General features: G+C 42.5%; 1 protein-coding gene across 19 annotated transcripts in view; it reads left to right on the top strand.

Moving 5' to 3' along the window:
• Window positions 1–20,647, top strand: part of LOC131259994 (calcium-activated potassium channel slowpoke) — a 60,000-nt gene extending 39,353 nt beyond the window's left edge. For 4 of the 19 annotated variants that reach the window (XM_058261628.1, XM_058261627.1, XM_058261623.1 and 1 more), the window contains exons 11-23: window positions 288–400; window positions 4,040–4,198; window positions 4,282–4,358; window positions 5,072–5,107; window positions 16,191–16,223; window positions 16,800–16,941; window positions 17,995–18,169; window positions 18,249–18,473; window positions 18,562–18,841; window positions 18,928–19,064; window positions 19,131–19,273; window positions 19,375–19,594; window positions 19,680–20,647. In XM_058261628.1, the coding sequence (XP_058117611.1) occupies window positions 288–400; window positions 4,040–4,198; window positions 4,282–4,358; window positions 5,072–5,107; window positions 16,191–16,223; window positions 16,800–16,941; window positions 17,995–18,169; window positions 18,249–18,473; window positions 18,562–18,841; window positions 18,928–19,064; window positions 19,131–19,273; window positions 19,375–19,594; window positions 19,680–19,820 (1,881 nt within the window). In that variant the 3' untranslated portion in view covers window positions 19,821–20,647. Of the gene's footprint in view, window positions 1–287; window positions 401–2,150; window positions 2,264–4,039; window positions 4,199–4,281; window positions 4,359–5,071; window positions 5,108–8,010; window positions 8,086–10,892; window positions 10,956–14,332; window positions 14,411–16,190; window positions 16,224–16,799; window positions 16,942–17,230; window positions 17,297–17,994; window positions 18,170–18,248; window positions 18,474–18,561; window positions 18,842–18,927; window positions 19,065–19,130; window positions 19,274–19,374; window positions 19,595–19,679 lie in introns of all 19 variants that reach the window. The other 15 variants (XM_058261614.1, XM_058261616.1, XM_058261629.1 and 12 more) reach the window with 13 other exon arrangements.
• Window positions 20,648–27,389: the final 6,742 nt, after the last annotated feature.

Raw genomic sequence — 27,389 nt, 5'->3', positions numbered from 1 at the left:
TTTGCGTGATTGTGTGTATGTGTGTGCGTGCGTGTGTCCTGTGTGTATTTTATCAGTTTTTCTTTCAATCTCCACTATCTCTCACGAACTTTATATGACATGAGTTAAAGTACATCCTGTACAACGCCTAAGAAGGACCTTTAATAGACGAATACTGAAAATATGTGCTCGACCGTTATACAACACAACCAAGCTCCTCGTTTTGCTATAAATGCAACTTAGCCGCTCCTATAACCACCACTGATACCGTATCAACTCGCTCCTCGAACTCCTCCAACCTTTTGTAGTCGCCAGACATGCAAGTATGGACGAATGATTATCTCAGGGGCACAGGGATGGAAATGTACACCGAAACACTGAGTCCATCCTTCATTGGCATGCCGTTTGCGCAGGCGACAGAGTAAGTCTATCCGTGTACGCCAAACCAACCAAAAAAACACCCAGAAACCATTCCCTTTGTCTCTTTCTCTCTGTCGCTCTTTCTCTGTCTCTCTCTCGCTCTCTCACTCCGTTACAAAGAAAAAACTCTTTTTCGTCCTGTGTGTCCTATATTCTCTGTCTATCTTTGTGTGTGTTCGTGTGTGAGTTGTGCGTATGCTATTCACCAAATTGCTGGCCTTTTGATTTTTTCGTTTTGAAATTTTTGTTTACGGTGCTTTCACCAGGTATTCATTCCCATCAGCATCAACAACCACCCGCATTCATTCATCATCCGTATTGGAATTGTATTTTGTTTGTTCTGTTGTTCCTCGCAATGCAACTTACCCGTATCGCGCCTTGTTGGGCCCACCCCCCTCCCTTTTTTGGCACCCTGATTTTACAGAACTCACCACCCGTTCCTTGCTGGCAAGGGACGACTACCTACAATTCTTCAAAACCAATTCATTATCATACACTATAGCATCGATGAGAATCGATCGCCTGTCCATGTTCTAGTAATGCAAACTGTATGTCGATGTACACCAACTTCACCGATACTATATAGCGACACGTACAGATACAGCCATACGGAAAACTGAAGGAAACGTCTTGCGTGAACGATTGTTTCCGTTTGTCACCTTTTCACTTGCGCCTCCTCCAGGTGCGACCACCCAAGTTGTCTCACACACCACCACCACCAACATGTGCCAACAAACAAACCCAACCGCCCGGCCAAGGCAGTTTGCCTGAAAATGCTTTCGGTGTATAGTAAAAACCGTTAAAGAACTCCTTCCTGCTTGCCGTGATGTGCGAACACGGTTTCGCGCGAGCTTCCGTTCCCCTTAAGGTCTCCAATTCTGACCCATGTGCTCTAGTGTGTCCTTTTGAAGTAAGTTCTACTCGTTAGGTATTGTAAACGTCCTGTGTCAGTCGATATCTGCTTGGTACACTCCGGTTCGTAATAACTGCAGACACTGCAACCGCAGTGGTTTGCAGCGCTTCCCTCTTGCATACAACTGATTCATCGCTGTTATGGTTACATGTTGAAACTAGCTTAAGGTTTCTTTATTTTCAGTTTTAGGACATCGCTGAATTATTTCGTCCTCGCATAATCCTGCTTTTGGTGTCCTTGTGTTCAAAACCAAACCTTCCGCCCTGCGATTCTCACTATTTTGCGGAGTTACTGCGTTACCTCTCCCGTACGATTTACCGTCCCTTCAGCCGATATTGCTTCCAAGGGTAACAAACAAAAAAATATTTGCCAAACGGTGTTCGCTTTGTATCACGAAAGACTTCGTTACGAAATCTATTCAGTGACATGCTACCCTTGACATTGTCTAAGGATTGTCTAAGTCTACTGCGAGGGTCTTAATTCGCCTACATGTTTACTGGAGATCATAACTTATACCAAATACGACATAACGGCACTGACGCTAGGAACTCCTGGCAGAAACAAACTCGCTAATATCCACTAATTTTATGGACCTGGTACGTCACGGGCTCGTACAAACGGTCCCCGAATACGATTCGCGGCTACCCAGAGGTTACTGTACCATCAAATTACCTTCAACTGTCAGTGAGAGGAACAACTTACAAAAACCAAGTAGAAAACGGCGTCCGATGCAAATCTGACAGTCGTTTTACACTACATCCTTCCGCTTTGGTTATCTTTTCTGTATTTCTTCTTTCTTTCTTTCTCGCTGTCTGTCCCGAAACTCCACTAATTACAGTCGCCAGATACACAGGCCTGGCAAAATGATTACCTACAGGGTACCGGATGTGAGATGTATACCGAAACCTTATCACCTTCTTTTACCGGCATGACTTTTCCACAAGCCAGCGAGTAAGAGTCCCTTTTTCTGCTACAAATAACTACTACATCCGTTTTATCAGTTTCACGATCATTAAACAGGACAGTGTTAGACTAACCTATCTGTGATTATCATTGGAAAACATCCACCGTTGCTACTTTATTTCTACTGATCTCTCTTTTTCTACTAATGCTAGTTATAGATACAACTCAACCCACTAAAACCTGGTTAACTATTTTTTCTTACCGCTATTGCCATAGTTCTTAGTTACGTTCTCTTTCTATTGGTACAGCTACACTAACGAGAAACACTGTAACCGATGCTAGATTTCCAATTCACAATTTTCCCGCCGATTACTACACTAACACTGTTCCTACTAAACCTCTTAGTCATACTATTCTACTACTAATTTCGTCTGAAGTTTTCCTATCACTATTTTCCTACTAACTACTAGAACTACTCATCTGTCGATTGTCCTGTTTCCCTTCGTTGAGTACATCGTTTTCGTTTTGTGCCGCTAGGGGCCCATAAGATAGAAGAAAATAAAAACACAAATAGTCCATGGCTCTTCTTAGACAACTTTAACTACCAAACAGTTTGCCTGTAGATGAGCTTTCCCAGCGTGTTTTTGTTTTTCATTCCTTTCATTTTCTAATCAAATCTTTCTGCCGAGCCACGCTTTCGAAGCTTCGCTCCGAGTTCGCTAGCCATTATGGGCTCGATTAGTTGAGCCAAAGAATTCAGGCCGGACCGGAGAATGCGACACCAGATTGCGTAGTTCCGGTCGGTCCGAGTAGTGAGACAGTGCCACCCGCTGCTGCCGCGTAGTGCCGTCGCCAGTGTTTTTCTCCCACCATCGCAACGCATTCACATCCTAGCCGCGAACCCGCATAGCTCAGCCTTCTCCTCCCGTCCCCCCCCTTCGTTTAGAATGCGAACGCGAGCTAGAACGTTACCCTGTCATCAGTTACGCAGCTCCTCTCATTGGCATACCGGTGCTAAATGTTGCTACTTTCTTTAGCAAATATTTACCCGTGAGCCTTCTTTTAGTCACATGTTTGTAGTGCTCCACATTCCAAACTGGGCGAAGAATGTGGGCGTGTAGTCAGTTGTGTTATGCTTTCCTCTAACTGTTCGTCCCGCTTCTAGTTTCTAGTCGTAGTGTTGCTTACCATCTGTGCCTAAACGAAGCTAACGACTGCTGATGACTGTCACAGTGGAATGGCCCGTACGAAAGGTGACATAAACCAATAGAGGTTGATGTACTGAAATAGTGCTATTCCGGTCGGTAGTCGCTTCCGAGTCGTCCCCGTTAGTATTAGTCTGGAGAGTTGTGAACCGTAGCTGCATTGCCATATGCCGACGCTGGAGCAGATCGAGCAAACCGGACGGCTTTGCCCAGCTGCTCACTGTACACCAAGCGAACACGCAGAGACACGTACCTGTTTGAACATCTTTACCCACCGTCGTAGATTTTTTTTTAAACATCATACGCTTGTCACACGCCAGCGATCACCAGCTTTTAGCTTTCACTAGACAGAAATGCCCGCAGCAGTAGCGTAGTTATGAATGAGTCCTAGAATAAGTGCATGCCGTAGCGTTTAACCCCCCGCTCATCACCTGTACAGTCTATCATCCCACCTTAGCTGTGAGCTCCCTTCCCTTGCATCTGTGTTATCTCATTTGTGGTTTCAAGGGTCGCCCGTCTTCTGGCGAGGCGTTCTACTCATCCTCACGTCAGCCAATGGGCGTCGGGTGTCAGTTTCTAATCAAGCGCTTTCCGCATCGATCTATCCACCACTACGTAGGCTATGCTTCACCAAGCTTAAACTGTTACTGCTAGCCATCGAGATCAAGGGTGGCGAGGAAGGCAACGATAGCAAGATCTCCATCAATCCTCGGGGCGCGAAGATACTCGCCAACACGCAAGGCTTTTTCATAGCGCAAAGTGCGGACGAAGTGAAGCGGTGAGCAAGATCGGTGCCACACTCCGAGGCGAACAAGTGCCAGGACTGATTGTTTTCTCTTCTTTCCTCCTCACCTGCTCTAGGGCGTGGTTCTACTGCAAGGCGTGTCATGACGACATCAAGGACGAGACGCTGATCAAGAAGTGCAAGTGCAAAAACTGTAAGTATACGTTGCCGATGCGGCCGACACTTTCCCATTTTCCTTCACAATACAAACTTTCACAGTGTGGTGTGTGACCACACGAGTTCTACAAGAAGCCGAACCCTCTCTCACGTGCCCGACATATGTCGGGCGTCCCACATCGTCCCGGCGCTACCCAGGGATTCCATCCCCGTCAAGCAGGATATCGTCAGCTTCCCTGGAACGATCTGGTAACAAATGGCACCTGGGTCAACTTGCCCCCCTCCCCCCCCGATCCTGGACGATCGGCAACGGAAACTAAATATCCATCGTTTCCCCTTTGTTTCTCGCTCCTTCTTCGACAATCTTTCAACTACTCCAATCCATTGTAAATTGGAACACTGTCTACGTGCCATCTGGCTCTTTCCAATCTAATCTTTCTATTTCTCCACGTGTCTCTCACTCGGTCCCACTTGGCTCCTACTAGACTACCCATGTATCTGCTGTATGCCCACCAATGGTCACCCGATTGATAATCTTTTCTAATTGTTTCTATATTCTCTTGCGTACCCCGCATTGAACACCTCTCGGCGAAACTATAAACTGCACCCTTAAAAAAAAACAAAAAACTCCGTCTTCATCAACATACTGTTTAACTACCGACCACGTATGATAATTCCCCGTCAAACTGAAAAAAAACAATGATCCAAATACGACTCTGTAACTCTGTGTGCGCGTACCGCATTGTACAGTGACAGCACAAACCAGGACGAAAATAGGTGATCTAGGTAAAGCAAATGCATAAGTTTTCTCAATTATTTATTCCGTACTTAGTTTGACTCTTGTACAAAACATGTTATCGTTTTTTGTTTTTATTTCCATACGTTTCGTTCCCAGTTTGCTCTTCTATAGTTGAATTGTTTTATAACATGTTTTTCCATACATTTTTTCAAAAGTCAATTAGTTTTGTCATCGTTTTGAATCTGGTTTCCGTTTGTTTGTTTTTGTTTTTTTCGAATTGCTTTGGTTGAATCAAATTTTGTTGGCGAATCTCGCGTTTTGGCAATCAACCGTGCGGCTTAACCGGTAGCAGGGAAGCCGCTAGTACGTTGTGCGTGGGCTTGAACTTTTCCAGTTCGAAGCCCATCGCACGGTGTAAAGTTTTTTATTTCAGTTTTCATTTTGTGTCCTGTTCTAGTACAAGTTCCTTTTTATCGAAACTACTAGTTGCATTTGTATACTATTCCAAACACATTCACACCGATACACATACACACACTATCATTCGCGTTTGTCGTAACAACCAATAGCAAATGTACGCATTATTCCTCTGCAGAAGTTGTTTGCACTGTACATAGGGGGAATTTTGGCGTACTGTTGTGTTTCTATCTACTATTCTCCTTTTTATTATCTTTATCTCTCTCTTTCTCTTTGTCTGTTTTACACTGATAAAATTTTGATTTCTGATCTACCAAAAGTATCAACGCAAACGTAGTATTGATTTTTAACTTTTCGCCGACGCAAGCAACAAACGCTTTTTCTCATACCGCAGAGGTTTTGTTTTCGTATTTTCTCAAGTTTGATTAACCGTTTGTGCAACGATTTTTCAATTTTTCGATTTTCGTAAGCAGCGTTACGCTGCACTATTTCCGTTCTCTGCCATATAGATTGATGCCGGGCGTAGTTTTGCGATTTTTTTTTTCGATCAATTGCACCAATTTTTAAAACTAGCAGTAAAGCGATGCGGGGAGTTTCGTATACCTAGGATTCCTTTTCATATACTTAAGTAGAGTTGTATGATCGATCAACTGGTGCGCGGTAGTACGGACGCACTTCTTATTATCTCAAACTAGGTTCCGCGGGTTTCGTATGGCCTTAATATCGAAATTGGTTAAAGATCAATACTCAGCTTTCACAACACCAACTCTGCAATTCAATGTACATGACAGTTTGATCAAAAGCCCTTCGTCAAATATCGCCTGTGTCGTGAGGAAAGTGCAATTGTACGTGTGCTGTTTAAACTTATTCACTCTTCATGCGCTGTCCAACCTTTACGTGTACACGATTGGCCACGAGTACCTATGGTGAAGGCCGTTAAACATCCTTTATACAGTCAATCACCCTCTTACTCGATTGCATCTTCATTCCGAGCAACATGTATTTCATGAACAGCTTGTTTCACTATCCTAGAAGTAATGATTTTGGTTTGAGTTCGGTGCCCAACTGCCCGGACGCGAATGTGTGTTGTTCGTATTTTGCTGTTTTGCGCATTCAGTTCTTTTCACACATCCGAAGCGACCGCCGAAAGGCCAACTCATCATCCTACCATCCCTACTCTGAGCTGTCCTTTGCTCTGATATGTGTGTGTGCGTGTGTGTACATCTTTTTTGTATGTGTGTAAATTTGTCTAAATCACCCGAGAAGGATCCATTAGTTGTGAGTGCAGAGTGATACATATTGGCAAATGAACGCTTCTAGATCAAAAATTGGTTCACCTAACTGTTGTGCTCTGCATTTCGTGCCAGGCCGGAAGCTTAGGCTTTCCAATGATCAATGCGTCCTGATATGATTTTTTTTCCATGGCATGCTAAGTACATTGCCACCGAAAGGGCAGGAGAAAAAGGTTGGCAAATCATTGCGCAAAACCCCCACCTCTAACCGTTGACCACATATTCACATTTCTTTTCGTTCTGCATGACAGCCTGAAAAATCAGCACGATAAATCGTTTGTGTAGTTGAAGATCAGTAACCATCGTACCCGTTTTTCGTACCTACATCGTTCTTGAACGTTATCTTCTACTCACATCTTCCAATAGCATGAGTAACATCCAACAGCATCATTTCTGTCGTAGTACTACTCTATCTAAGCGATGGTCATCGGAAAGCAATTTGAGAGTTAGTGAAACGAAATTGAAATAGTTTGTAAATTTGTGTCGACGAGCCTGGTAGCTATTGTTGAGAGCTGGCCAGCCACAGATGAAGAACGTCTGATTGCTGCTGAAGTGGTTAGGCGATCAAGTGTCCTTCCCCGACGAATGAGTCAACAATATATAAACATTTGTACAATATACAACGCATTCTCCCATTGTGCTATACCATGGTGTTAACGTAGCTAAATGACTCATGACAACAAGTATCTTCTGGCTAGAGCTCATACGAAAAGGGTAGTTACCGACCCAAGACAAACGTCCCCCCCCCCCCCGGCATACGGTGAGCTGTGTTTCGGACGACTAGCGACCGCTCATTATACAGCTATATATAAGGTCTGATACAGCTCTCCATAGCCGTACTGAAGCTTCGTCGGTGCGTTACTTCCGTTACGTCAATCATCACTAGGGGTTGGGGTTAAGGTATCTTCGTCCCGTTCATCTTATGCGTCTTGTTCACATAGCGAGAGTGGACCTCCGGGAAGCATGGTGCCAGAGGGTTCTCATGAGAACGGAAATACAAAAACCAGTGTCAAAATTCCCGCCCATTCGTTCTCGTAGCGGATGGATGGTCCCCCTTCGAGAAGCACCCACAGGAGCAGATTTTTCATGGTATCTTATGAGCGCCTTCTGCGGTGAGCCCTCTCGAGCTAGCCATTTGTTGAGCCCTCCTTTTCGCAACCTCCCCACTCCTCCTTCACGCTGTTCCGTTTTTATTTATAGAATATCGTTTTTCTCTCTTATTGTACCTCTACGCCTTTCAGATGTGGGCATGATTATGATGCAGACGGGAATGGTAAAACAGGGCCTTAACTCCGCCTGTCACACTTACATCGACGGTACGATACCAAACCTTCAAGGCAAATTGTTTTTAACTGTATATTGCAAAACTATTCTATTAACTCCTGCCTTACCCACCCGAAACCCTTCAGTTATGTTCTGTTCTGTTACCCTTTACTGTCCTTTTCTTCAAACAATTAGGCCAACACCATGTTTTTTCGCCATGTCATTCAAGCGAGCATTGCTAGCGAATACCATAATTATTTCGTCCGTTTATTGACCCCAAAACCCCACAAATTCCCACTTAACAACAAACCTTTCGTATCCAAACCAAGTCCGTTTTAGTTTGGCTCTTGTTTCTGTAAAGCTCCTATCTATACTAAGCTGTACTCCTGCTCTGCTGGAACTGTACCTTTTTAACCAATGCTACATTACTTAACGATTGATACCATTTATCCGTTGATCTGTTTGCCTTTGTACATTGATTTGAATGTGTGTTATTTTACGCCTATCTTTAATTGCTACCATCCATTACATGCATTTCCGCCTACTTGAAGTACTTTTCATGAGAGATGTGTTCGGTCGTTTTAATTTTGTGTTGTGTTTTCGGTTCGTTACGTCAATTCGTTACCCGTGTCAATGGCGATGGGTTTCAATTTGTTATCTGGTTTTGTTCACTTTATATTCCCTTATTGGTGGCTGAGTTTGGACGATACCAAAACATATATTATATTTGTTCCAATGTTTTTTACTTTTCTTATATCTATCAAATTTCAACCGATAGCTTGCGCACCAAACTCCCTTAAATCAACCAACTAAATCCCGTTTATTTCTCGTTAATGCTATAACAACACTCTCGCTATACACACTCCGATTTACAATAGCTACCCGTTGCGTTACTTCTACACTGTTTCCCGCGTTCGGTATTATGTTTGTTCCGTTACCGGTCGATACGGACGACTTTTAGGCCTTCCTTCCGTTTGCTTCTGGAAACCGGTCGCCGGTTCCTCTATCCTCTTTCCCTGGCCGGAATGTGCATTTCCGTTGGCTGGACGGTTCGCCCCGACACGTCATGCCTAGGGGGCGAGAAATAGCGCACACTAGGACACCTCACCTCGGTGCATGAGTTTTGCAAAACAAACAAAAAAATACACACACAGCCTGTTTCTTTTTCATTGGCACGGTTCGGTTTGTTCGAGCGATGATTGTAGTCAAGCGAAACACATTTATCTAAATCCCTAGGTTATATCCTACTGCCCATCACTGAAAAGGAACGATTCCATTCCTTTCCCGACACTCATTCGGGCGTGCTTTCTAAGTCCTCTGCATTCCAGCAAATTATACCATCGACGGATGGAAGTAAATTAAAAATGTGCCTTCCCAGAGGAAGGTAGTTCCATCATAAGGCGAACCTAAACGCTGGAACCAGCTGCTTGGTGTCCATCCCGTCGGTGTACACTTCGAACTCGATTAAACATATCTGTTAGCTGTTTTTATGTTTCCTCCAGCGGTACTATCTGAGCTTAAGCCAGTTTTCTTGTGTGGTTGGTATCAGATATTACAGAACCGAGCCAAATAAGGGCTTTTTCAAAAATATGTTTTAAGCAAATGAAATCAAATTTGTAAAGACCCAGTAAGTGAGAAGAAAATGCTACACCGGAATTGTGGCCTATAGCTCATCAACGAATATTGTGTAGCTATGTATAACCTATGTTACGAGGTACCCGTCACCATGTGGCGTATTGTTGTGTGTGCCTTAGGAGTTCGTTTTTGTTTTGTTTTGTTAAAAAGATCTCATGTTGTATACTGTTTACATGTGCTGCATGAATATGTATATTTAAACTGCGTCAAACAAACCCATCCTTGTACAGCTCGTCGGAAATCGTGAATCGCAAGGTATTTTAAAGTTCTCAACGAGTACCAACCGACTTAGTTTTCCTTTGCAAATGGTCTCAGGTTGTTTACATCAAAAAGTTCTTAAGGGTATACCTCCATACCAACGGAATGGGTAATCGAACACATATTGGTCAAGCAAGTGTCTCCTGGAGGTCTCGGTTTCCTTTGAACAGCAATCTTTGGTACCACCATCTTTCTTGTGCTCTTCTCTTAAGGGAGCTTTGTTCTGAATTGTATTTCATCCCTTTCTCTTTTTCTCCATCTGTTTCTCTCTCTTTCTCTCCCGCTTTTTCTCTTGTGATTTTCCTCGCCCTCTTTAACTCCTTTTTTCTAACTATTTCCCCACGCTGTGAACATGTTGCCTCGAACAAGTCCACCTACTATGAAAGTTTGCCTAGTTATCATGCAATTCTTTTGTGTTTCCTTCTGCTACCGCCGTCGCTCCACAAGTTCGTCGTTTGTCTCGAACGCTTGGTCGTCGTTCTTTTGGCAAATCAAGATCACACAGATCCTGACAAATGGCCTCTGACCTCGTGCTGCATCGATTCAAAGCAGATGGCTTCTACCACTTTTACTACTACTACTACTGCTACTAATTCTACCACGAATCATAACTCACGCCTCATCTTAATGCATTTTGACTACTGATTCTTTCTCTCTTTTTTTTCTTTATCTCTTCCAATCATTATCATATTCGTTCGTATTCGGTATTCGGATAACCCCCGTGTGTGTCTCTGTGTGTGTGTGTGTCCATCCGTCCGTCTTTGTGTGAAACCTTCTGCTTCCACCCACTACTCTTCTGCTTCTGCCTTCGGTTGCGTGACATCCACGTTAACGCGTCACACTTGAACTCGAACGAAACGTTTCGCTGGTCGAACGCGGTCCCTCGCGTAACCGGAACGGCATTCACTTTTGTAATTCCAAACGAAAACCAAAAATACGCAAATACTGCACCTCAATGCAATACTAGTGGCAACGTTCAGAAAAGGCGTCCGAGCGATTCAGATTGTTGGACGTGCAAGTACGTATGATTGTTTAAAACATAAAACCCTTATAATGTTAGGTAACTATGTCACAGATCGATGCTATGATGTATATTGTATGTTTCTTTTTTCGTTTCGTTACGTCCCTTGGAATTTGTCTTTCGGTTTTTTTGTTTGTTTTGTTTATGTTTGGAACGGAATATACCCTAGAATAGAGAGACCACTAATGGGCGCCATCTTGTCGGTAGCCGTGTATGATCGTCGACCACAGTACTGTAACCATAGATCTGTCGTGTACATTTTTGGTTTTTTGTTTCTACGTGTCGTTTCCTTGTATCATTCCCTCCATGCCGAGGGTCAGCCTCACCAGTTCTAGTATCGTCAGAGACGCTGTACCAAGCAACTTCCACCACAGTCAGGTCCACCCAAACTCATGTGTCAGTCGATGTTTGTTTTCGTGTCCTTTTTTAGACGGTTCATTTTAATGCCATTAGAACAGACACCCATCGTTGTGCTGGAGACTGCTCTGATTAAATCTTAATTGATTGTTTTTTGATCAATGGTTCAATGTTATAAAAATTAATGTCGCAAGTCGCAGTTAGTTGTCAGTAAGTTTTTAGTACACAGGCATTTGTATCAAACAGGAAAGAAGAGAATATCTGTTGAAACCTTGGTAAGCTGTAATAAATTTAATTACCCTCATGTAGTTGTCTTAGTAAGAAGTAAGGCAAGGGAAAAGCAAAGAAAAGTAACAATTGAGTTCAGTTTACATCACAAAGCAAGACCAATAACATTGTGTTTTATCAGTAAGCATATATATTTATAAAAACACATTTCCAGCGCAGACTGCTGCTGACGAAATAATTTCGAGGAAATCTTAATTGTTCTATGCAGGATTTTAAATTCCCAGCAAAATATTGCCAGCACTCACAACCAGTCTCTATTAGGAACATTATCATAGGTCGTTCGAAAAACGTTGTATTGCGTGTCGCTTCAGTTACTCTGTATGTTTGTGGTTTTCGTCGTAATCCTAAAAGTTTTCCTGTTTTGGTTTTATTTTATAATGTCACTAGCCATTCCACTCTTTGTTTCTCAAGTGCGCCCCAAATCGTTTCCTGTAGAGAAATTATTCTCATCGAAATTAAACAGCTTAACTCTCGCACACGTTCCGTTTCCCTCGATAAGATTCGAGCCCTCAAGCAGAAAAAAGCAAGGGAAAGCCGAACTGTGAAGTTGCAATTGGCCGTTCTACAGACGAAAGGATTTGCAATCCACACTCTCTTCCTGGCCCCCACGCCCCTCACCATCACCCCCGTCCCGCGGAGTTAGTTTTATTTCATAATGTGTGTCATCAGTTAACTGTGTTTTGGGAGCTCTAGCATCCATGTATATTTACTCACGAATCAACTACCACCGTTTACTGATTATGATCACCTTTATTCCATGCTCTGTAACTAACTCTCCCTGCGCGTTGAACGGCTATGAACGGCGAACAAACGTATCTTGGGGCTACACAACAAAATACCTCAAAACCCCCTCAAAACCGAAATGTAAACCGATATGACAAAACACAACAACCAAAACAAAAAAAAAAAAAACAAACAAAATCACGAACAAACTTTTCGTAATCTAGCCGACGAAATATTGCATCCAACACGTAAGTTCCTACGCTGTTACCGCTATCTTTTAAGTGCAGTAGAATAGAGAACAAATTGAGAGGAAAAATGCAACTGCAGCAGCTTGTGGTTCCGATGCATTCGATGCGCAAAAGTAGGCGATCGAATGATCTTTTTTGAAAACAACTAAAATTCAAATAAAATACGTTGCTCTTTGTTAGTGTTGTGCCACGACCGGATAGTCGCTATGCTGCGCTTTACTGTGTGGAGGGGGAGAAAAACATCCAATTCACTATGCCAACGCTATGCACCATGTGTGCTTTTGCTGTGCAACGTACGCCTTACTCTGCACTACCAAATTTGTGGAACGCCTTTTGCCAGGCTTGTGCAATGCAAAACGATTTGATTCTAAATTTCCATGCAGATCGTCGTAATGATGCGGTCTTCAGGGTGTCGACATTGGCAACCGGGCCTTTTATCTGCGATGGGCATTCCGCTACTGCCCTCGATCTCCACAGACCATCGTGATGTGGTCGGTGGATATTTGTTCAAAATTAAACTAACGACGCTAAATCAAGCTAAGGTAGTACTTATCCAACGAAGCGTTAAGGGATCACTGAATTCAAGAGTCTTTATATTAAAAATAAAATTAAAAAAAAAAACAAAAGCTTAAGTAGAGTACGAACACCTGCGCACACCTACCAACACACATCGTAGAGAAGATGTTCACTTTTAGCAGTAGATAGTGTAATATGTCATCACTTTGCAACAATCGTTAGATGCTCGTGCGTGTCCCGCAACATTAGCTTAGCATACCAATGGCACACATTCTACTATTGCTAGAGGCTACATTCATCAACACTACCACCCACCAGCATCACCACCACCACCCCCACACCCACACCCACTCGATCAATTCACACAAAAGTCATCACAATCGATCGTGCTTTGCGTGCGTCTCTTTGATGGCTACGTTCATCTTGCACTTATTTTTCGATCTTTCCCTAGCAGTGTGTTACTTTGTACAGTTTAAAAATCTTTCCTCGAATTTCCTAGATGATAATTGCAAAAATTGCTTAGCATACCAAAGAAAATAAGAAAAAAAGATACGTTTTAAAGCAAAAGTATGTCACGCTTTCTAAACCTGCTCTGAGTGCTTTATTTGTTTTCGTACGGCTGTGTGTTGAAGTAAATCGATTTATCGCTTGCAGAATGGTAATACGTAATAGTAATAAATAAAAATTAAGTAAAATCACGCTCACCGAACTTTGAATTGTGCCTGTTACGTCTAGCAAATAAAAAAATAACACTTATTGGATTGTTTAACTATTTAATGTTTTTATTTGTCTTTCTCGAAACATGCTTATCTTTCTCTGCGTTTCGGTCAATTTCTTTAAATATTGCTTTCATTTTGTCGTCGCGTTAGCGATGGGAAAAAGCCATAGCCTTTCACCTTTTTGACGCTTTCCTCAACTGCAACACAATTATGGCTTCTCGATAATCATTAGCTAGTGAACAACGACGGCATTTGCTGTTTTCTTTTTTTTTTTTAACTTCTAGCTTCTAGTTTTTTATACACTACAACACAAATCAAGAGTTACGATATCAGCTATTATCTGATTAGACCAAATGTTTCCATACATTATTTTTAACGTTTTCAAATTTTTCCGTAGTGAATTTTGATCTAGTTCCTTTTTAACCATTTTTCTTCAATTTTTATTCCTTATTTTTGGCTTTCGTTGTACATTGAGCAACACGTTTGCTGCCGAAGTGAACCGATTTTAGAGCTCTTGTTTGTATGACTTTTGCAGACGACGGTCATCATCCTGCTCCCACGTTCACCCCACCGGAACTTCCGAAGCGGGTGCATGTTCGTGGCATTTCATCGGGTAAACTGAACTCTCTTCTTCGAGCTCTCCGTCACGCTTCTATGCAACCTCTTGTTTTCTTCTAATGTTACGTTCGTTTTCTGTCCCCAAGCCACAAGAAAAAAAAAAATATCTATCACCACCGCCCTACGACCCAGAAACACGTTGTTTGTAGCGTTTGTTTCTTACGTTCCATTTGTCACACCTTGTTCCACGGTCCTTTGTTCCTAGCGGGAATCTTGCAAATGTTATGTTTTCTTACTCGGTTCGGTTTATGCTTTCATTTGATCGGTCAGTGCTGATGCTTTATGATATATTTTTCTTTTTTGTGCAACATCGCGTGTGAACTTATTCGAAACACTACAGTTCTGAAATTGAGTTAGTTTTGCAATATTTTGCTATTCAGTTTACATTCTTCTATAATGGTAGTGTACCGTGCGCCATTTGAAAGGCCTTGCTTAAAATAATTCCATAAACTTCAACTTCAAGCCAGAATATATTTGCGGGCACAAATTTTGCGTAATGAACAATTGGATAGTATACTTGATGATCTTCTGAACAGCGAGAAACACTTAAAGTATATCAAGAGTAGGTACTTGAAACCATACTTTACCTTCGCGAAATAACCAACGATTATAGATTTCTAAGATACAAATATTTTATGACACCACTCAAACACATTCCATACGATCGAACACACAGCGCGCTGTTAACGAAATCAGACAAAGAATATGAAATATGTTTGATCCCAAAAAGGGATCTTTTGAAGGTTAATGTCATGGCAGCTGCTTCATAGTTGAAAGCCCCCTTAAAATGGAAGTTTTGCTCAGAAGTAAATTTCAACAAAAGCGCCTACAAGTAGATAGAATTTCCCTTCCAAATCCAACTAGGTAGCAGTGAAACTTCCTCGGGAGAGAGTTCGTGAGAAAATGAGCCACACATTTGCCGAAGTATATTTAAAGCCTCAAGATAGTACCTCTACCGTTTGGTGCTTCTTAACGCCATCGTTTCGTGATAACCTTTTTACGATAGAATTAGTCGTTCGTTTTCCCGTAGATAAGACCGTGTGTGTTGCATCCGAGTTGCTGGTATGATTTTCGCCTTCGTTTCAACAGTAGGTCGAACTCTGCTGTACGTTTGTGTAGAGGCTTTAGCTGGTTCATGGCATGCGATTCCCAGTGTTTTGTTTGAAATTAAGTTCCGACCGTTAGTACATAGCCTCTGGTGACGGAGCTGGTACGAAAAAATATTTCCGTTTGTATTGTAACTACGATTTTGCCTTTTTTCCACCACCATTTGTTTGCTTGCTTTTACATTAAGTTTCTTTTATTAAATTTGTTAATAGTGCATAAGCGGAAATGTTCGTCCGAAACATTATACGACCAACATTGCGTATAATGTATCGGCGAATGCGGATATAATTCTATTACCTATATCTAGTGCGCAAACCCGGCGACAACCATCAAGACTAATGTGCGTTCCGTTGTTCTTTTCTAACCTACAAAACAAAACCAAACCCTCAAATCGAACACGATCAAAACAAATCAACCATGCACCCCCGTGCACGTCCTCGTCCTGTATGTGCGCATTCGATCAACCGCCTGCAACCACCATCGTGCGCCATAATCGTCATCCGATTCGTTAAAAACCGCAAACAACAACAACAAAAAATACAATTATCACAACATCCAAACCATGACTGTAACCTTTTCCACTACAAACACAACCAATCGAAATTCATCACACGTGACGTGCAATGTCCTGAATGGATCGAATCGAAACCATAAATCCGCACACCCAGGCGATATTACTCGGGATCGAGAGGATATAAATTGTGAGTTTCAAACTGAATGTTTCTTCTACTCGGACGTTACTGTGTTGTTAGCTACTTCTTTATCGCTATCTCCTCCTTTCTCTGTCGTTGAAAGTGTCAGTGGTTTATTTTGTGTTCTGTTCTTGTCCTTGCTCTTTTGTTCTCTGTTCGATGTTGTATCTTTCAGCTCAGAGTGAATCTTAAACATCTCTATCAACCTACTTTTCTTTTCCACTATCTCATTGTTTATCTCTTTTCTCTTCTTGCTTTACATTTATCCTTCATTATGTTTGTGTTGTTTTTGTCTAGTCCCTTATGTATTTTTTTTTTCGTCTGTTTACTTCTTTAATTGACTGCCGTTAACTGTCACTTTTAAATCCCTTTTCTAATTGTTGTACCTTCGATTTTATTCTGTTTTGAACTGATCGTTCGATTGGTGGTTCGTATTCCGCAAAAGTAAAGCCGTTTCCCTCTGTTCGCTCAGTGTGTTCGTGTATTCCCATCGTTTGGCCTCCTCTGGCCTTTTTGGACCATTTGGCAAGGGGCACTGTTTTTCACATACAGTTTTTTATGCTTGTGTCGCCCCATCAAATATAGTGATCAACCGTAATCGCCGAAGCAACGTGTCGATCAGCGGCTCCAACCAGATGCTAAACTCCACAAAACAAGTTAACAAAGTGAAGCCGAATGTAAATAGGCAACCACCGGACAATTTAATGTCGCCGTCGACGTACAACAGGTAGGTACAGAGGTTTGATGCCTCAGCGGTAGTTACAATAATTTTCCAATCTGGAAGGTGGTGATCCACCCAAAAGTAAACGATATTGGTAAAGTACCCTCTATAATCCGTAAACGTGAGGATTATTATCATATTCGGAAACACAGATTATTGAAGCGTCCTAGCGTAGGTTCCGAACCGATGTTTATGTAAATGGCCACATAAAAAACTATCCTAGGAACAGACGACCGACACAATCGAATATATCAAAACGAAAGTATCTTACACGCCAAAACTGCTGTTCTTTCAGGCCTCCCGAAACCGAACCAAGCCCCTACGCAGGCTATCAACTCGCGTATGAAGTGAAGAAGCTCATGTATGCACACAATTCTTTACCTCTTTACCTAGCTACAAACTATGGTTTTTTGTTTCTTCACCCCTTTTAATATACATTTTGTTTTTCCAATGCCACGCTGCAAGACCCCCTAGTACTTCACATTCTATATTTGGTTATTTCTGGTTTTGTGGTCGGTTTGGTTTGGTTTGCCGTACATTGTAGATTTTACTGCCATCTTGTTTGTATCCCCCTTTTTTTATTTTGTGGATGCAGCATTACGTTTCGTTCCCTCCTGTTAGAGATTATCCCAACACCGTATGTGTCGTGTAGTTTGGTATTCGCTCCTTCGCCACACAAGATTGAGAAAATCTTTTACCAATGTCTGAATATTTGATTTCTTTTGTTTTGAAAATTTCAAACTCATTATTTGGCCGTATAGTTTAAACGACGCATCCCGTCTGCTTCCCACGTAGGAGAAGTTTTATGTCACAGCAACACTCCATATGAACACCAGAAACATCTCCACCACATACACACTAGAAACATGCTCCCACAACGTTATTCGATATGCTCAGTTGCGATATTGATTGGAAAGCCTTTCGTTTCGTTACCGTACCCGAATGCTTCTTTGGTAGTTTTGCTTTCGAATGCAGTGGCCAACGGCGGAGTGTTGGTTGCGCGGAAGCAAATAATCGGCTAACGGTTTCGTTCCACCTTCCACACGCAATCCTTCCCAGGCCGACCAGTCGTGGCAGCGGTTCCGGGGCGCAGAGCCAAAACGGGGTGACGCTGCAGGCGGGCATCGCCGACGACCAGTCGAAGGACTTCGACTTCGAGAAGACGGAAATGAAGTACGACTCGACGGGCATGTTCCACTGGAGCCCGGCAAAGAGCCTAGAGGAGTGCATACTGGTAAGCGCACTAAGAGGTGCCGCTGTTCTTGAAAAAAAAACTCCGTATTTCATTTTCATTCAATTCTTATTATTACCAGGATCGAAATCAGGCCGCCATGACGGTACTGAACGGCCACGTGGTCGTGTGCCTGTTTGCCGATCCGGACTCGCCGCTCATAGGACTGCGGAATCTGGTGATGCCGCTGCGGGCGTCCAACTTCCACTACCATGAGCTGAAGCACGTCGTCATCGTGGGCTCGGTCGAGTACATTCGGCGGGAGTGGAAGATGTTGCAGAATTTGCCGAAAATATCCGTACTAAACGTAAGTTTTGCTGGCTGGCCACCCGTCCTCGGTTGCGGGCCTTTCAATCTAGCGGGCAAAAACAACCTTCGCCAACCTTTCCTTGCAGGGGTCGCCTCTCAGTCGAGCGGATCTGCGGGCCGTCAACGTCAACCTATGTGATATGTGCTGCATCCTGTCAGCGAAAGTTCCTAGCAACGATGACCCGACGCTAGCCGACAAGGAGGCCATTCTGGCCTCGCTGAACATCAAGGCCATGACGTTCGACGACACGATAGGCGTACTCAGCCAGCGAGGCTCGGAAGCAGACAATTTAACTCCCGTAGGTAGTCCCATAGTGCTGCAGCGTCGCGGTTCGGTGTACGGTGCCAACGTGCCCATGATAACAGGTACGGTGTAGGGTGGCTATACATTGCCCTCAGTCAGTGATCTAACTCGTCGGGGTTTCGGTCCACAAACTCTTATCATCCCACAGAGCTAGTGAATGATAGCAATGTACAGTTTCTGGATCAGGACGACGACGACGATCCGGACACGGAGCTGTATCTAACGCAACCGTTCGCCTGCGGTACAGCGTTCGCCGTTAGTGTGTTGGATTCGCTTATGTCAACGGTAGGAACAAAGAGTGCACACAACTCTATTGCTCAACTAATCACCGCTTGTCGGTATCGTTCGCAGACTTACTTCAATCAAAACGCCTTAACTCTCATTCGTTCGTTAATCACGGGTGGAGCGACACCGGAACTAGAATTAATCCTAGCCGAAGGGGCAGGCCTTCGCGGTGGCTACAGCACGCCGGAAAGCTTAAGCAACCGAGACCGGTACGTACACTGCGTTGCGCATAAACTGGTAGCAAGATCGCAGCGGTATCAGTTCTCATCATTATATTTTTGCTGAATTCTTTCTGCGATTTTTGGGATAGATGTCGCGTCGGCCAGATATCGCTGTACGATGGGCCACTAGCGCAGTTCGGCGAAGCTGGCAAGTACGGGGATCTGTTCGTGGCCGCGCTCAAATCGTACGGGATGCTCTGCATCGGTCTGTACCGTTTCCGTGATACCAGTTCGAGCTGTGACGCCAGTAGCAAGCGATACGTCATCACCAATCCACCGGACGACTTTTCCCTACTGCCAACCGATCAGGTAGGTGGCGATGGTGGCCAGGTGGGAAGATCTCCCCGTGCCTAGCTCATGGCTCATGGTCGTTTTTTTTTTTAATGCTTCACAGGTGTTTGTGCTGATGCAATTCGATCCCGGGCTGGAGTATAAACCGGCAACGGTGCGTGGTCCATCCGGGGGTGGCCGAAATCAAAACAGCCAGGCGGCCGGTGTCGGCGGCGGCGGATCGAACAAGGATGACAACTCTTGACTATTACTGTGTAGCGCCCTCACCGATGGACCCTACTCATACATATGAACAAAAGAAACTGATTTTATATACCAGATTGCGCTCTATATCAAGCGACTCCTGCGCAAGCTCGTTTACATTTTCCGACCCTCGTTCGCGCGGGCATCCGCGGTGAAATCGTAATCGGGATAAACACGTGGACGACACAGACAGAAACACGCATACACACCAACACACACCTTGAGACACTCGCTGCCAGGATTAGAGGGATATAGTGCACTGTCTAGTATATAAAACCATTCGCAGCCGCAAGTTTACTATGCACGCACAGTACGGTGCTGTCCAAAGAATGGGATTGGAATGGGTCGACGGGACGCACGACAGCCAACGAAATACAGATCCTTTATCGAAAACTAGCTCCACGACATCTCCCTTTATCTTGCCCCGGACAGTACATACCGTACAACGGCGATACAACCAACGAACGAAACCAACCAACCAAACCAAACTCCGTCTTTGCGTTAGCACCGTTACTGTGCCAGGCTGTTCATATGGATCGAAATCGAAACGCCTAACTGGGGAAGAGCTCCACTTGCTTCCTACACCATTCCGTAACAAATGTTTTCGTCGCATTCTGTTCCGTTTTCCGTTCCCCTTCGTTCTGCTTATGAGTAGTAGGTCGTTTGAGTTGAGTGTTGTTGTTTAGTTTTGTTCTAGTCTTATGTTCCTTCTGTACGCCTCAGCACACCCTGGCGTGCGTCGTAGGTTAATAGTACGTTGTTATACACTGTTTTGAGTTACTGTATGTTTCCCCTTCCCAATACATTGTAAATCGGTTTGTGTGCTCTGAGCTGTTATTGTAGACCTGTGCTACATTTTTTTTCTATGAAAGATCATCTGTTAATAAAATCTTTTGTTGGGACTATAATTATCTTTATTTGTAGTGAGTGATTTGTTTTGTTTACTTCTTGGGTTTATTAATTTTTACATTCATTGGTTTGTTTTATTGGTTTTCCTACTCCTTTTAAAGTATGTTTTATTGTATGTTGTGCCATTTTTATTCGTTAGGGTGCTAGAAGAAGCGTAAACAAAATCTGCAAAATGGAAAAAAACAAGCAGTGAAGGCGAAATTCTAATCGAAACAAAAATTGGGGTACCATCGCAGGGTTGCTGCACACCGTATATACTACCAAACTGCCACGAATAACATTGGCCGTGAAGTTAAACCAAACGAATGAAGGAGAAACCGAGCAAAACAAACCAGACTCGGAAGACTTCGAACATGAAACGAATGAAATCAAACAAAAGCTATATAAAATGCCATGTACAAAGTAACTTAGAAACCGTACACACAAAACATACACGTACAGAAAACACCTAAAGCTAGTGCTAGTGATAAAGCTTCTCCACAATACATCACTTTGAATGCGACATAAGATAAACGAAAATTCAATCGAAATTAGATAAGTACGGTGCCGTTGTACTAAACCGAGAGAAAACATCTTTTTTGTAAAGAAAGACAACCAAACATACAAAACCAGAAGCAATGAATCGAATGTAAACCATAAAATATCCAGCGCAGACGTAACACATGCCATTAATACAGAGAAGAATAAAAAAAACCTAAAAAACAAATAAACCTAATACAAGCAGGGTGGAGAACGTGTTGTGAGTGTAGTATCCGCGTGAAATAGTGAACTACAGATGCTATCAAACAAGCGATAGCAACATGCGCAAATTGAAGAACCTCTCACTTGATTTAAGGCGAATTCAATCGAATGACACAATCATTTTATAATCAAAACAATACAAAATTGTAAACCTAAAGAAAAATGGCAAAATAGTAACGAACACGAATTCTCACGAGTGGTGAAAAGGTTATAAAAGCTACAGCTGCTAATGAACACAACCGTAACGGAGGATAGATTCAATAACAAACGAAAGCAACTATCATCGCAAACAGCGAAAGATGGTGAAAGTAGCGGTTGGAAAACAAAACACTCATACGCGCACAGTAAATTCTAACACACGAGAGCCTAAGCAAGGATCCGGGAAAACGCAGTGTGCTGTGCAACGATAAACGGTAGATAGATACGCAAAAATCCTTCTAATCTCTGCTACTTGGCTGGGCGTTGCGTAGGGCGCGTCCTGTTTTCGTTGGTGCGGTCATTCTTAGGTGTCACTTCTTGTCTACTCTTACGGTATCTATCTTGTATCCAGAATTGTTGCGACTTGTTGTATAATAAGGCTACACAGGGTGCTTTAGACCATTGGTTGATGATTGTTTAGCGTGTGTGCAATTCATTTTAGAAATCGTTTGCGCAGTCTTTAAGCCCTCCCGTTTAGCTGGCTATGTAGGGGCCGTTGTTTAGTAAAAAAAAAGGTAATTGAAAAACAAATAAAAAAAAAGGAAAGCTGAGACTAACCTAGGGCAGTAGCAGAATAGGGTGAGAGGATACTTGAGATTTCAGGCCGTCCTCAGCCCCTACAAACGTACGCGCACAGCAATTCCAACCGGGAGTTCGGTGTCGTTGTCTCTCAAAGGATGTGAGGATTGTCTGTTTGCATCCTTGCTCTTGCATGTTTGAAATCTATGTGTACATATAACCGATAAGCGAGCTTTTTTCGTTCTTATGAACCACCAACCGCTAAACCGGGTGGTTAATTAGTCAATCATGCTACTGTTAAACTAAACCGTTTACTCTACTATGCTCTTGCCATCGAGGGGGCAGAGTTCGTCGTGGCTGAAGAATGGCTGCCAAACGGAAAACCAAATTCCACTCCGGTAGCCTAACAGTCCCGTTGAAGCTATTGCACTGCTTTAGTTGGGAGGCAGCTAAGTCTCACCCGTTGCGGTATAACTTACGAATCTCCCGGGTCGAATCTGAAACGAAAGTTTTAAAACTCGTAAGAAAGCGTTGCTAGGGAGATGTAGTATGTTTTGCTTTCCCTCTCCTTATTGGTTGTATGCCGGAATAGCCACTATTCCCGTCCGTAGCACGTAACATGGCCTTCAACAGTTAGTTCATCAGAAAACCCGCGCTTTCAGTGTCTACGGCAGTTAGGAAACCGTGTAACCGTTACAGTCTATTCTAACTGAAGAAATCCGGAGGGGTTTGTGTTTTCCGCAGCAGCCATCGCAGGAGTAACATTTAAATCAAACTCTTTACGCACCATCTTCCTATCGTACACACATTCCGCATACGTTTGAGGTTGTGCAACCTTTGAACGCGAAGTCGTCTCTAGTCTCTAGCAATGTTTGTAAGTTGCCACGGTTGCCTCCCAGGCGTCGGTGCTCAATCTTAGTAACCCAAGAAAAAAGAAAACCGGCGGCAGAGGGGATAGAAAACAAACCAAAAAAAAAGAAGAAAAATACTCACACACGTCAATAAATACAAAAATCATCAAACCACCCACCCATGATGCACTACTATACACTATGTCTATGTATATTTGACCTAAGTAGATAGCGCCTTACTAGAGGAAATCGAGCATAGGACGGAGCGAAAGGGCCCACGTGGTTCGAATTAACATTTAACAAAAACTGTTAGAGACTTGCGAGGTGGCGGTGATCAGTCTAAATGCTTACATTACATCAATCAACAACATTGATCTAAGTGTTGTAAGTGTTTTCGTTCGTAATTCTGTTATCGCTTTCATCGTTGGTTGAAGGGCTAGTAGCTTTCGTTTCTATCTTTAATGTAACCTCCGCTAAATCGTTATACATCTTGCAGTTGATATCAGGCTCAACGTGCAGGAAAATACAATGGGTGATTTAAGGATAGATAATTGTGTTCAGGTGCGTGGACAGGCTAGGTGGGTATGCAATAGGAGCGTACAGAGCGTCATCCAAGTACGCGTCAGGAGTCGCCTAGGCATTGCACCATACCAATCGAAAGTAGAATGATATAAAAAAACAAACAAACCCGTAACTTACTACCGTGAGGAGATATGAGGCGTAAAACAGAACTACCAGTGGTTGCGAAAACCTATTAGCAGAAGATAGGAACATCTTGCAGCTTAAAGACACACGCCATGTAGCAGGACGGCAGTATGAGAGAATAGTGCGTGTGATTTATACTTCTAGATAAGTCTAATTAATTTCATAAAAATAACTAGGTACGCAAATGCGCAAGCGCCGTTAAAAAGAAAACAACAGCCTACATTCAGCATCTAGCGTGCTAGTATAGTGCTATAAAAGAATAAGCCAGAATATAAAAAAATGAAAAAAGCTAGCAAGCAATGCAAATAAGCTAATCAATCGAAATAGCTGTTATATTTTCTAAGTGTGTTGTAATGTAAAAAAAACTAAATTCAGTATGCGCGAATAGAGGTAATTAATAATCTCGATCAGAGCTTTTTCTTTCAATTATTTTCGCGATAATAACGCTAACACATGCGCTAGTAAAATGCATCCAACCATTTCCGAATACAAAGAAGAAAAGAAAAAAACAAAATAGAAATGAAAAACATCCATAATGAGGCGCAAGGGAAAAACTAAAAATTCATAGTTAACTCATGAGGCAAATGAAAAACACATATATACAAAGAAGTAAATTATATACATGGAACTACAAATAGCCGCCATTTTGCTGCGCGAAGCGATCGAAACCAGTTGCAAACCAATGTGAACACAACAGACGGCGTTGTCTCGCGTCGACTCCAACTGGCGCGGGAAGATGAAGAGGAAACCGTACATGCAGGAACTATGAGTAACAGACAAGAGAAAATACATCTGCGGATGGAGTTTATGTGAATGAAATTGTCAAGGTTAGAATCCTTTTTTTTATAGATTTTTCAAAAAACGGATACAAAAAAAAACAAACAAAAATAACTACTTCAGCTAGAGTAATGGTTTAGTGAGTAAAAAGGTACGCGAAATTGCTAAGAATGTACATAGGTCGTAAATTAATTCTGAAAAATTATTCGTGCATTGAGTAAATCACACAATACAAGAAAACAAAAAGGAATGAAGATAAGAGATATGCGCAGAATGCAAGCTACGATGCGAAGCTGGAAAATGAGCGATCCAATCAGGGGGAAACTTTGAAGGGAAACTTTGGAGGGAAGCGTATAGAAGCAAGGAACTACATGCTAAATCTGTATAAAAGTTATCGAAACATAAACCAACCAGTTGCTTTAGTTTACACTTACAGTCTCTCACCGTCGAAAGGTACATAATACATACGTAGCCATTACATAAGAGAACACAGTCAGCAACGTAACGTTAGAAGCTTGCCATAAAAGCTTTTAACAAACTGGCGTAAACAGCTATCGCCAACAGCATTTAGTGAACATGCCAAACATGAGGGAAAAGACAGAAACTACACAGTACACACATAGAAACTGGCATGTTAACGACAAACAAATGGATCGGAAAAGTGGAAACAGCAACCATTTGATGCTATCACATTACTAAACCTGTTTCGTATTATTTTGCTACACCACATTATACCGCCAATCCGTAGGGAACTAGGTTTCGTGCGAAACTAAGAAACGAAATTTAGCACTATGTTGGTTCGCCGACTCGACTCACAACTGATTTCCGTCATCTCTCTGCTGTTCAGTTGCCGTTTTTTCCATATTATGACGTATGCATGAAGCGATGGAAGTGTTGTTAACGTTAAACTTATTGTTAATTATAAAAATTCAATGCAAAGAAAACCCAACCAAGAACAAAAAAGAAGAATGAATTGATAAAAATAATATCTGCGGTGTATTTATTTGCCTTCAGCATGTTTTGGAGAAATACCCTTTACAGAATGAAAGAAATCACGGTGATACTCGATTAACAACGAGACGAACATTCACAATTTTTTTAATGAATAACATTTTCGGTGCACATGTGCAACCGTTTGATGAGAAAAACGCTTAAATTTGAAATTCTAGAGTTCATCTGAAATGTCAAACTCCGGAAGATTTCCTTAGCTTTTCGAAAAATAAACTTTCTCAAAAACTAGAAAATATAGAATGATCTATTGTTACACAAAGTTGCGTGTCTTGAACAGACCTTTCATTTAATGGGTCACATGTACAAATCGGTTCAGCAGTTGTAAAGTTATTAACAAATTTGTTATTTCAGCAAAAAATACCAACCAAGGTTTCTACACCTACGCCTCAGAATTTCATAAACTAAGAGCTACGGAAGAGTCTTTGTTGCACAGAGTTATCAGTCTTTAAAAGACCTTTCATTTGAGGGGCCTGTCGCTAAAATTGGCCAAACCACTAAAAAGTTATTGAATAATTAGTTGCTTTAGCCATTATTTACAGTTGTGACCAAGGTTTTTGAAGCATGTTGATGCCAGTTTGGCGCGAGTTTCGTTCGTAGTGGTGGGTAAACCAAATCCCCAAATCCGAATCCCAATCCAAGAAACAGTTGGAACAGTTTAAGTAGCGTATACTATAGTTCTCCAACCTGTTTTGAAAGGCCTGGTACCAACGTATTTGGGGGAAAGGATAGTGGTTGGGTCTGACGTGCATCGGTAACACACTCGTAATGCCGAGGAGCCAAGACTTCTCGGCTAGCTGTCTGGGAACGCTCGAAATTCGTTGTTTTTTAAAGGAGTACAATGGTACAACAGGGTGCCGAGAGAGATTAAACAAGCGCGAAATCTAAGAGAGTTCAAACGCCTATGCGCCGTATTCATGAAGAGGGTTATCAGACGCTGTGCTTGCAATGTATTTAGTAAATATTGTAGTTTTTGAGCCCGTATTATTGCATTTGTCAACACCCGGTTGACAAAAATTCAAATTTTTTGCAGCTGTCATGTAGTACCAGCATGTTTTTCCATGGCAGATTGCTGGGACTCTTGCTGGAACTACATAGTACCAGCAACTATGTCAATTTCTGTCAACCGGGCATGGTCTTTGACTATGATGATGATGATTAAAAAAATTAACAGGAACTTTTTATTTTTATTATTTAATTTAATTGAGTCTACATAATTTTGAGACACGCGCGCGTAAACGAGGACAATTGGTGGTCATATCTGTACGGAAACAACTAATAGTATCTACACATCTCGCTGTAGTTGGGTCCCTTTCTGTTCTTGATAGTGGCACCACATTATCAACCAATGGTAATTGGCGGGGGAACTACAAACAGATCAGAAATATCCTCAGAAAAGAAATAAAACACTCCGGAAAGTGGTGCCTCGTTAACCTTGGGGGACTCGGCGATTTACCTTTCGAGGTGATTACTCGGGGCCGTGGTATGGAAGAAACGAGATCAGGTCCCGTAAGAAGTACTGGTGGGTTTCACCACACTATCAATCATAGAAAGCTGGCGGTGTTAACCAAAGCTGTGCGAAAATATCTGCCTTACTCCGGAAAGTGGTCTCCTTTTGCTAGTTGGGAAATCTAAGATGTACCTCCTTGTGCAATCGATGCCGACAGTTTAGGATCAAGTCAGAATCGAATCAAATCGAGTACCAAACCAATCAAATCTGAATCGAATCCTAATTGAATCAAATCTTTAGAATCCGTCAGATGGGATTCGAATCTTTAGAATCTGTCAAATGGGATTCGAATCTTTAGAATCCGTCTAGGGATCGAATCTTCGAATCTTCCGAATCCCGATTCTGTCAACAT

This window comes from Anopheles coustani, chromosome 3, assembly GCF_943734705.1.
Source record: "Anopheles coustani chromosome 3, idAnoCousDA_361_x.2, whole genome shotgun sequence".
Lineage (NCBI taxonomy): Eukaryota > Metazoa > Arthropoda > Insecta > Diptera > Culicidae > Anopheles > Anopheles coustani.
The sequence above is the reverse complement of the archived record's forward strand: the minus strand, read 5'-3'. Positions and strand labels throughout refer to the sequence as shown.